Raw genomic sequence first — 11,816 nt, 5'->3', positions numbered from 1 at the left:
GGGCCCGATCAGCCAAGCGAAGGAGGAGTGTTCAAGCGTTCCGTTAGTTAAACCTCTCTCCCTCTTTCGTTCTGCTACCCGGCTTCGCAGTTTTCGGGGAGCGATTTTGGCCATTGTTGTGCGACCTGCTCATTCAGGCGCGATTAGTCATTGTTAAATGTAAGGCTTACCCGTGCCCCGAATTCCTCGCCTCGGCCACCGGACAACAGCGCGCCGGAGTGACGTCACGGGGGCTATTTTCTTGGATACTGTCCGAGCGGTTGTGGTGACCGGAATTCCTGTGCAATTTCACCTGTGACAATACTGGGCAACAAGCGTTGGGGACATTTTCTTCTGTGTGTTTTTGGTCCTGTGGAGTTGAGGTGTTGTATGTTTCCTGTCGTAGATAGCGGTAGCAGAGTATCGTGAAAAGACATGTGGCTTTGGAATTTCTTTGAGGCGCGAGTACTGTTGGCATTGCTGTTCTAGCATAACGTGTGTATGCTTTTTCACAGAAACGAGCAAGGAACTCGTGTTGTTGAACTGTAACGGCCAGTAAGTGTGATTCCCTTTATATAATGGGCAACATTCTTTCGCAGGAAGAAAATGATGGAACTTCCGCAGATACAAGTAACACGAAACGTCTTAAAAGGCGACGAACACGCATGTGAATTCTTAACAGTAAACCACACTCACAATTCTTTCGCGCAAGGAAACGATGGAAATTCTAGAGTCTATACTGCCGTTGGACCCTCAAATGTGCGTTGACTCTGGTTTGAAAACTTGAACACTGAGCGGTTTTTGAGTTTATCTCTAATGGATCGCCAAGCAATCGTCGAGTGTGGCAGACAAGTTCTGTCAGTGAGCGAAATTTCGACTGTCAACAAAAAGATGTAACGCTCATCTCAAGCCGGTCGCTGAAACAACTACCTCAAACGACAACAGTTTTACACAAGACGAATCATATACTTCAGGGAGATCAATTTACCTTCGATATTATTCTTTGATCTTTTTCGTTGACATTTATAATTAAGTTGTGCCTTCAATCGAAGAAAACAAGTTAAACAGTATTCGTGCTTGTGACTTTCTGAAGATAAATTATCAAGTTTACAAAAGAAAAACACAACAATAACAAACGACTGGAATCGACTTGAGTACTGCGTTGATCCTTCCAAGATCACAAGAAAAATATTAACATTAATTTCGACACTGGTGTGTGATATAAAAAATATATCATCCTTTCAAAATGGCGACGAGATGTCTCTCCACGTGTTTCGGACTGTACGTGCTCCTGTCCCTGATGACCCACTTAGCGGAGCTCGTGCTCAGCACCATGCTGGCCTACACTCTCTACACTGACGTCATTTACCGTGACGTCTTTTTCGCGTTGACGGCGGGGGTCCTTATCATCCCCCTAGTCACCATACAGCTGGTGTCAGCCATCTTCCTGCTGCGGCGACGAGGGGACAGCATGACAAGCGGGGAGGCCGTGTGCATGGCTCTGCTGCACGTGCTACAGCTAGGCTTCATCTGGAGACACGTGTCTGTGCTGAAAGAACGCGACGCTCTCGCCAAGAAGAACGACCTCTCGGAGCTCTTCGTGCTGAGGCTGACCTTCACCTTCGCTGCGGGCTTTCCGCTGGTTCTCATCCAGCTGTACCTTGTGCTGACGGAAGCCGAGCTGAGCTGGTCGTGGATCGTGTACGCCTCCCTCGTGGCCAGTGTCTTGTCCACCACCTGGGCAGTGGCCAGTTTCAGACGCTCGCACGAGACAGTGGGACGTGACACCGACAGCGTGGTGCTTTCCTGGCCCGGCTCGCTCTTCAGGCTGCTGTGGCGTGTTGGAGAGATCGTGGCGCGTGTCATCTCCCTGACTCTCTTCGCCACACTGTACAGAGAATGGGTGTTTCTCGTGCTAGGTTTCCACTGGGTCATCATGCTCCTCTGCCTCAGCATTCCGCAGGCCAAGTCAGCCGACTGGTGTGGGTCCACGCTGACGCACAGGGTGGCTTTCTGCGTGGTGACGTCATACTCGTACATCTTCTGCTACATCAACGTGAGTCGCGTGCGGACGGCGGTGTGGTACACGCTGTATTACGTCATCATGTTCCTAGAGAACGGCACCCTCAGCATCGTGTGGCTCACCAAGTCTGAGAGCGAGAGCTTCACCTCAAGGTTAGTTTTCATTTTGATTTGTATTACTTTATTGCCCCATCGCTGGGAAATTCGGGTCGCTTCCTCCCAGTCGACAGTTTAGGTGTAATCATGCGGCCACCTGCACTTATGGCAAAATTATATAGGTCTTTTACGTGCCACAGTGGTGACATGGGGGTGGAACATGGATACCGTCTCTGAGTTAGCACAGAAAGTTGACCTGTGTCCGTCCCGGCCTGGATTCGAACCCGTGAGCCATGGATCACAAGGCCAATGTTCTATAGCTACCAACTGAGCTACCCGGTCCTCCCCAGTTCACCGTTTGATTCTTGTTCATCTCTACGCTGGCGTTGTTAGCGGCAATGTTGCCTGGGTTAGGGTACTTCCATACATAAACAGCCCATAATTATTATTACCTTGTTCACAATAACTTGCTTCAAAGCATAACCAGATCAATGTTTAATTTTCTCCTTCAGATACCTGCTGGTGTTCATCTCCACACTGGCATTCTTCGCTGCGATGGTATGCCTGGCGGTGTACTACAAATACTTCCACGTAACGACCGACTCCTGTCCCGACCTCGCCAAGGCTTCGGGAGTCTGCGTCGCCAAGGATACCTCAGGGGGATGCATCTGCTCCACGCACCACCACCGCCACAACCACCACCCTCCACACCCCAGCAACAACCCAGCTCAACTGCCGTACACGTCCGGGTGGATGAGTCAATACCACTCGGCGCTGACCAGTGGTCAGTACTACAAGCACGCCATGCACGACTCGCTGCTGGACTCAGCTTCTGAACACGCCTCCATGACCACAGCGGGTTCCGTCAACCACAGACTGCAGCACAAACTGACTGCCATGGAACGCGACAGTGCCGCACGTGTAGCGGTTCTGGGCCATCATCACAACGGTGCAGTGTTAGGTCACCATCACAGTGGGGGTAGAAGAGGAGGAGGGGGAGAGAGGTGTGGGGGTTGCACGTGCAGAGACGATGCGGGGTCTGTGGTCAGCTGTCAGACGTCACGGTCGGTCACCAGCTGCCCACACCGCCGCTTCCTGAAGACCAGTCGGTCCGACCTGACCGACACCACGTCCGTCCTTACTCTGGCCAGCGGCGCCAGTCACAACCTGGGGTAAGTAAAGTGTGAACGTGCAGTCGGTTCGGTTTTATTTACTGTTACTGGACATGCAATCGTTTTACACACACAAAAAACACATACAGAACAATAACAAGCAAAAATGCTAATGGACACGTTCTAAATATAATAAGCAATGCACATTTACGATTACAGTCGGTTCATTGACAACAAGAGCAAAAACAAGAGCACACACTTTAAAAAAAGCTTTAAGCCTGCCCTACCAATTTACAAAAAGACATCACACCAAAACAAATAATTTGTTTTTTTATTTACATTTTGTAGGACAGATGGTTGTCGCTGGGTCAAGGATTTTTATTTGGAGAGGGGAGGGTGGGTGTTATGACAAAATAGCACTACCCTTGATATGATTAAAACTGTGCTCCTACGGCCAAAATTGCAGTGGTACCAGTCAACTTGATTTTGTGAAGACATGGACACCTTAAAAAATACTAGAAGCTCATGATGGTCTAGTTATGTCTTTAAGTATAGCGTGCAAATTCAGTCGACGAAAAAGAATACTGATGTTTGGAGGGGGTGGTGGTGGTCCTGGAAAATGATAAAGTAGATACTATTACTGGCATATCGAAAGTGTTCTTGACACTGACTGTGGAGTGGATGGGAGTCTAAAGTCAGAGATGATATTGTTCGTCCTTTTGGATGAATTCATTCTTATTAACTCACCCTGGTAAAGAGTTTGATATGAACATGTGGACAAGTGCAATACATTGTTAAGCAGTACAAATTACCTTGGTTCATGTGTGAATCTTTGCCTATCTTCTCGTCACTCAGGTTAATAAAATCGATGTAAATCTTGACATATTTTCTTACTTTGAGGATCGTAAACACTTTTCCATTCTTTCTATGCTGATTTTTTTTTACATTTAGTCAAGTTTTGACTAAATGTTTTTTTATTTTGATCTCTGCAAAGTCGATGAACTCGTTTTAAAATGTTTAAACCGTGGCGTCCCGTACGACAAAAACAAACGCCAAAAGCAAAACCACAAAGACATGGCCATTTGAGACAGTGCAGCATTGTTTTGACGTGCATATTGCACAAGTTTAGCACCGTTTAAAAGCCAATGAATCGACAGTAACAGTTCAAAACTTGAGCCATTGCCAAGTGAGTTCCCAGCTGGGTAGCCACAACCACTGTGTAGGTTCAACGACCTCTTTGATGAAAGACGGCTGCGTGGCTCAGTCGACAGCACGCTGGCTTTGCAACAAGTTCGTCGCTATTGCCGTGGGTTTGAACCCGGGTTCGGCGAAGGATTTACGCTATATTTCCCTGATTCAACTTTACGTGCCTGAATACCGGCGTTTTTTGCGCACGATAACAGCAAAAAACTATAGGGTTGGGGAAAAACACCAACAAAGAAACAACATGCAAGCATCATCATCATCTCATTATCATCATTGTTATCTCGGCACTTCGTACGAGACAGCCGATCGAATGCTGGCGAGTCGGACCCCACTGCCCACCCCCCGCACACCCCCCTCCCTCCCTCCCTCCCTCCCTCCCTCCCTAGTTATTTTAGGCTTGTTTGAGTCAAAATCTCACGCTCTACCCTCAGCGTTTTCGTAAATCTTAAGGGGCTTATTGTCCGTCAGGTCTTAATTGCCTATATTGGACATGAATTGGTTTATTCGATTCGAGTTTTACGCCCTCACGGCTTTTTGATGTTTGCGTGTTTAGGTGGTATCAGCCATCTGCACTTATGGTAGAATGACCAAGATCTTTAACGTGCCATTGTGGTGACACGGGGGTGGGAGATGGATACCGTCTCTGGGTCTGCACATAAAGTTGACCCGTGTCCGTCCCGGCCCGGATTCGAACCAGCGACCTTTCGATCACAAGTCCAGTGCTCTACCACCTGAACTACCCGGGCCCCCATCAGCGTTTTTTCAACAATACAGTCCAAATATAGGCTAGGCCAAAACGGACGTCAAACTCGAATTGTCAGTCAGTCAGTCATTACATTTAGTCAAGTTGTTGTTGTTGTTGTTGTTGTTGTTGTTGTTGTTGTTGTTGTTGTTGTTGTTGTTGTTGTTGTTGTTATTGTTGTTGTTGTTGTTGTTGTTGTTGTTGTCGAGGAGGATAGACCTTTTTAACATGTTCTTCTTTTTGAGCTTAAAAACAAAACAAAAGAAAACAACTGAAACTGAGATGTTTTTCAAACAAAAATCAAAGTGCTTTCATGAATACTTGAGATATGTAAATCAAACGTTGATCAAAGTGTTTTCATGAGTACAGCTAGGATGTTTTGTGCACACGATTCGTCCAGCTTAGCTCAAATATTTTACACTGCACCCCCCCCCCCTTTTTTTTAGACCTTCAGAAAATGTGATAAACTCTGGGGGGGGGGGGGGGTCTTGAAATGGAGATGAATTAAAAGAGAATAGGAACAGAAAAAATATAAAAGGGGCCACAAAACAGCCGCTGCTCTTTGTTCTGGGCTTTGTGAAGGCGGTGTAGTCTTATCACTTTAAACAAATCTGTGTTTTTTAGTACAGGGTAGGACTTTGCGAAAGGGTGTGATCTGTCTTGTTTTTCCCGGTCCGTCTTTCCTTTCAAGCGTCTTGTTTTTCTATTGACGGTACGTGTTTTGCGTGTCACCATTGCTTATTCCATTCTCCGTATCCCCATCACCCCGAACCCCTCAACCCTACCTACCCCTACTCGTCTAACCCCCCCCCCCCCCTTCCCCCCTGTTTCACTTCAAGGCACCCTCTTCTTTATATAGAAACCTTGTCCTCACTATCCTGACCGGGGGCGGCCCGGGTAGCTCAGGTGGTAGAGCACTGGACTTGTGATCGAAAGTTCGCTGGTTCGAATCCGGGCCGGGACGGACACGGATCAACTTTATGTGCAGACCCAGAGACGGTATCCATCTCCCACCCCCGTGTCACCACCATGGCACGTTAAAGATCTTGGTCATGGTCATTCTACCATAAGTGCAGATGGCTGATACCACCTAAACACACATACATCAAAAGCCGTGAGGGCGTAAACACTCGAATCGTATAAACCAATCCATGTCCAATTAGGGAATTAAGACCTGACGGACAATAAGCCTTTTAAAATGTACTTACTATCATGACCTGTTTCCATCGCAGTGCTTTGTTCTGTGTGGCCTGTCTGTTTATGTGTTATTTATTATCCAAGAATTTTCTCTTTGAACTTGTTGGCTTTTTGTCAGGGTACATACAGTTTGGCGTGGAGGTGTTTCTTGTTTTGTTTTGTTTTGGTTTTGTGCAAAGATGTGCTTTTTTGTGTGCATTCCTACATTCATTATGTTTATCTGTCTGCCTGCCTGTGTGCGTGTTTGTTTATTTATATCCTTCTTTGTTGACTTGTCTCGCTCATGATTCAACAGTAACTAAATCTGAGTATCAGTTCCACACTATCTTCTTTGCAACTCACAAAATGCAGTTCACACAACGCTTAGCTTGTTGTGCATCATTTATTTAAATAATGGTATGCGGCATTTTTACTTATACAGGGTGACACCCCCCCCCCCCCCCCCCCAAAAAACAAAACAAAAAAAAACCCGTATAATTTAGTTAATGTACACCAAACATAAAGTACTTCGGTCAACAGATGTAGAAGTTATTATCATTTTTGTTGGTTGTATTTTTGGGGGTCACCCTGTAATTCTCTGAATAAAATTGTTTAAACCAACATAACGAACTATGCATTATGTTGTGTGCCAGGTACGAGGGTTCAGACGAAAGTCAGTGTAACGCGGTACCAGCCTGGCTGCCAGCCGGGGAGAGTCTGATCGCCAAACACCTGATGGCGCCAGATTCCGTGCCCGGGGAATCTGCTCCAGGGGGAAACAGGCGACAGGACAAGGCTATGGAACACTACAGGTAGGAGGGCTAAATAATTTCTCAAGTCTTCAGAATGAAACTTTAAGTGTGAAGTTTAAAATTAAGGGAGCGAAATAATTCTGAAGTGAGCGAAATACTTTTTGTGTGAGCGAAATAATTCTGAAGTGAGCGAAATAATTCTGGGCCAGTATGCAGGAGTCGAGTTTAGAAACTTAAGTCCAGGATAAACTGCATTGAGGGAAGAATTTATCTCGAACGAGGGTCTCTAACCTCGACTCTTGCATACTGGCCCAGAAGTCTTCTGAAGAAAATTTCAAGTTTTTAGTTTAAAGTTTTAAGTTTTATGTGAGACGGAGAAAAGCCCCGGCATTGTATATTTTAACAAATCAATAAAAAGATGGGGGGGGGGGGGGGGGGGGCTCGTCCAGCTGTTTTAAAGTAAACTCTGCTTATATTGCATGTTTATTGCAACTTTACAGGGTAAAAGTATTAGATTGTTGTATAGGTCTATATATGACATGCCTTGGTGTTTGTTCTTTGGCATTGAGAACGACTTAAATCGAATTATATTAGTGTGACAGGGGAGGCTACCGCTCCTTTCACAGCAGACTCTGCACCCGAGTTGTTGGCCTTTAAGTTAACACCGGTGGGTTGTGGAATTCTGTTTGTGATGGGGTCTGGTGGTTTCCGATTGTCTGTATGTTCATGGAAACCTTCGGGTTTGCATAATAGTTTTTATAGGGCTAAGAAATTAGCCCTAACATTTTCAATCCTGTTTGATTGCACTTCGCCTCCCGAGGTGATCGTAGTGTTTCGGCACTCGGCTACATTAGTTTCTGTAGTTTAAAACTACGACGCCGCTCATAATTGTATCATTTTCTTGAATATTTATGCTGTGTGAAAAAAATGTGTATTTCTTACACGTTACAATTGTCTGTGCCTTGTTGAAGTTTGGCGTCATATTTTAAGGGGATGTTGTTTGCCGTTTTCCTCCCACGTTCAGGCAATCATACTCCGTTTTCGTGGGGAACTGTGCATGTACTGAAATTACTATTCTCCTGTCTGGACACACAGGTACCTGCTGAAACAGGAAGCCCAACGCTGGGCCAGCACGACGCCGGACGGCTACAGCACTGACCACACGGTCCTGGAGTGGTCAAAACTGCCCGTCACACACCTGGGCCCCAACGTGTGGGGAATCAACGAGCCAGACAGTGACCAATGTCACGCCTGTTGCCGCTGCTCAGAGCTGTCCCCCGGGGATTCTGAAGTCTCCTCCATCTTCAAGGCTGTCCACAGGGACGGGTGTGAAGGATGCTGCTGTGGTGGTGGAGGTGGAGAAGGGGGTGGGGATGCGGTGTACGGTGTTCCTGCTGGAGGTGTGGTAGGTCGTCATCATCATCTTCACCCCTTAAAAGGTCACCGCAAGAACACCTCATCGTCCGACAGTGAAGGAGCCGGGTGCCCGTGCTGTCATGAGCACCAGGAGGGTGGGAGGTACTATCACAGCCAGCCAGATGTCTACACCATCTCACACAAAGACCTCCCCGGGGACTGTGAGGGTCAAGGTCAAGGTCAGGAGAAGTACAGGGTCAAGCAGAGCGTCAGTGACTCTGAGGGCCTCAGCAGGAGACAAGGTGGCGTTTTCAAAAAGAGCAGCAAGCACGTGGATAGGAAGAGAAAAGACCGCGACCACAGTGCCGATGGTCGCTCTCCCAGAGACCACAGCGATGGTGGTCGCTATACCAGAGACCACAGTGGTGAGGGTCGCTCTGTTAGAGACCACAGTGATGAAGGTGGTCGCTCTTCCAGAGACCATGTGGGTAATGGTCGCTCTTCCAGAGACCACAGTGGTGGTAGGTCAAAGAACAGGCAGGACTCCACACCAGAACGAGCCGGTGTGCACAAAAAGAAAGACGCTGACAGTTCCTCGGTCAGTAAATCTGATCCCGACAGCCACAGGTCAGAGGTCAAAGACTCGCACGTGCCAAGCAAGCTTCAGGTGAAAGCTATCGCCGAGAAGTCGGACGATGACAGCCCTGTCAGGCAAAAACCAATTACCTCCTCCTCCTCCACCTCCTCCTCTTCCATCCCCACCTCAGAACCCATTTACGCAAACATATCCGCACACATACACAGACAACAAAAACAACATCAAAAGCCTCAAACTACCTCCAATTCAACCGACGGGTTTTCAGACAAGCTTAAAGACATTGAAAGCGCAGACCTTCGCGACCAAAACGAAGACGACGCACAGAACAAACTCAACAAAAACAATGACCTCAGAACGAAGAGGCTGCAACTCAAAAACGAAGACGTTCAAAACAAAGCGAACAAAGACAAGCGGTGCCCAAGAGGACAGCCTGAAGAAGGGGAACATCCTCTGACGAACTTGAAGTCTTCCAGACCTGATCGTCACGGAAGACATCCAACAGGGGGCAAAGACCCGTGGTATGTGTGTAGTGAGTCCGAGGACAGTGCCTTGCCACCAGAGACATTCAGTTCTAGCGTGGACGATGGTTTCACTGCTACTGACCTGGATGACAGTGATGGGAGTATTGAGCTCATTATCTAGGGTACTATAGCGAGCAGCTTCGGGAGTTGTCTGTGGTTTTCTTATGGTCTGATTCTGCCTTTTCTGTCTTTCTTGTTTTCCATAGTATGGTTCTTGTTTGTGTCTGTTTTGTATTTTGTCATGGTTTATTTTTTCCTTGTACTTGTATACGTGTGTTTTGTGTTTGTTTTGGGTTATTGTGTTCTTTCCGTCTGTTTTCATTTGTTCTTGATCCCTCTTCTCTCTCTTCTCTCTCTTCCTCTCTCTCTCTCTCTCTCTCTCTCTCTCTCTCTCTCTCTCTCTCTCTCTCTCTCTCTCTCTCTCTCTCTCTCTCTCTCTCTTAATCCTTGTTAAATAAAGTTCAATTCAATTCTTTCTCTCTCTCTCTCTCTCTCTCTCTCTCTCTCTCTCTCTCTCTCTCTCTTCTTCTCTCTCTCTCTCTCTCTCTCTCTCTCTCTCTCTCTCTCTCTCTCTCTCTCTCTCTCTCTCTCTCTCTCTCTTTCTCATATTTTGTTGTAGTTCTTGTTTTCCGTCAATACAAGTCTTCCACAAACGTCATTTTAAAAGTGACGACTCATTTTCGCTTTCGCAACATAAAGAAAAGGTTGTTTTTATCTGTCTATATTTGAAAATAATGTTGTATTATAACACTGTGGTTTACAACCACTTTTTCACTCATATATTTATATATACATGTGAAATATGTGTGCACTTTTGAAGGATACTTGGAGGCAGCAATATAATTGTATGTATATAATTGCAGATGACACATATAATGATTATAATGAGAGATTAATTACGCGAGCACTAATTGTAGATCTAGTTGACGAACTCGTTGCACCAATCATGGAATATCTCTTCCACCCCTACCCCCAAACACCACCCCCTCATTATAACGATCACAGAGTATGCCTGAGACAGACTTGCTGGTAAATGGTCTACTCCTATTTTAAAGCAAATGTTTTGTGATTTCTCCCACATTCCCACACCACCCTCACTCCTCCCACCCGCGCTCGCAATCGTTCCTTTCATTGATTTCCCTTTTCGAATCAATTGTTTTATTCTTCCGTCAGAAGAAAACATACCTGTATTGCTTCAGGAGAATTTCGATAATAATGCGAGTGTTTCGGCGTGAAAAAAAGTTTTTGAAATTCAAAATCTAAATACCAAGAATTGTGTGTTGGACACTTATTAATAGTGGTCGACATTGAACTTTCTGTTTCTGCTTTTCATTTAAAAAAAAAATTGTTGTTAAATTTGATCAAAAGACAGTTTGACTGTTTGATGGCCTGATAAAATACGGGCCTGACGTATTAACGAATTAAGGTGTTTGAGTGATGTGTTATGTACCGACCCTCCCATTGACTGTAATGAGAGGACAGTAGAATAGAGTGTGCTTATATTCTGACAAGCTTTCGTCTGAAACCAAGCAGTGAAACTTAAATAGGCGAATTCCGAAAATAACTCTATCGGGGTTGTATGGTTTGTGAAAGAGTGAAGGCCATTGCTTTTTACTCGGACAAACATTGGCGGGGCCAATCACTAGCGAGGGGTGTGTCGGACACACGTGCAAAGGTGCACGTGTGAAGTTATTTTTCATGGGGAAAGCAAGGACATTCACTCTTTCACAAAAACCCCGGCCGGGTCATACCTAAGACTTTAAAATTGGCAACCTAGTGGCTGCTCCGCCTGGCGTCTGGCATTATGGGGTTAGTGCTAGGACTGGTTGGTCCGGTGTCAGAATAATGTGACTGGGTGAGACATGAAGCCTGTGCTGCGACTTCTGTCTTGTGTGTGGCGCACGTTATATGTCAAAAGCAGCACCGCCCTGATATGGCCCTTAGTGGTCGGCTGGGCGTTAAGCAAACAAACAAAGAAACAAACAAACAAACAAACTCTTTCACAACCCATACGAACCCGACGGAGTTATTTCCAAAAAAGTTATCGTGTATTAGAATAGGCCGATTGAAGCAAAAATAGACAACTATATTTGTATCACAAATATTTGGCAGAGTGTTCCATTTTACTTGGAAAGTAGATGGTGTTTTTTCTTCTTCCTATTTTGTATAAAATCCGTATTCTGAACTCACGACTGGAAAAGACAATTCCAGGAATCAACTCATTTACAATAAAGCAACTTACTTTATTGTAGTCTT

At 45.8% G+C, this 11,816-nt stretch overlaps 1 protein-coding gene across 2 annotated transcripts in view; it reads left to right on the top strand.

Moving 5' to 3' along the window:
- LOC138967261 (uncharacterized) overlaps positions 1–10,066 on the top strand; it is a 52,644-nt gene extending 42,578 nt beyond the window's left edge. For both annotated transcript variants that reach the window (XM_070339787.1, XM_070339788.1), the window contains 4 exons: positions 1–2,154; positions 2,610–3,269; positions 6,987–7,145; positions 8,181–10,066. The exon at positions 1–2,154 is cut by the window's left edge. In XM_070339787.1, the coding sequence (XP_070195888.1) occupies positions 1,226–2,154; positions 2,610–3,269; positions 6,987–7,145; positions 8,181–9,681 (3,249 nt within the window). In that variant the 5' untranslated portion in view covers positions 1–1,225 and the 3' untranslated portion in view covers positions 9,682–10,066. The remainder of the gene's footprint in view (positions 2,155–2,609; positions 3,270–6,986; positions 7,146–8,180) is intronic.
- Positions 10,067–11,816: the final 1,750 nt, after the last annotated feature.

Source organism: Littorina saxatilis, linkage group LG5 (genome assembly GCF_037325665.1).
Source record: "Littorina saxatilis isolate snail1 linkage group LG5, US_GU_Lsax_2.0, whole genome shotgun sequence".
In the NCBI taxonomy this organism is placed as follows: Eukaryota; Metazoa; Mollusca; class Gastropoda; order Littorinimorpha; family Littorinidae; genus Littorina; species Littorina saxatilis.
Note: the sequence above shows the minus strand (reverse complement) of the source record. Positions and strands in the feature narration are given on the sequence as shown.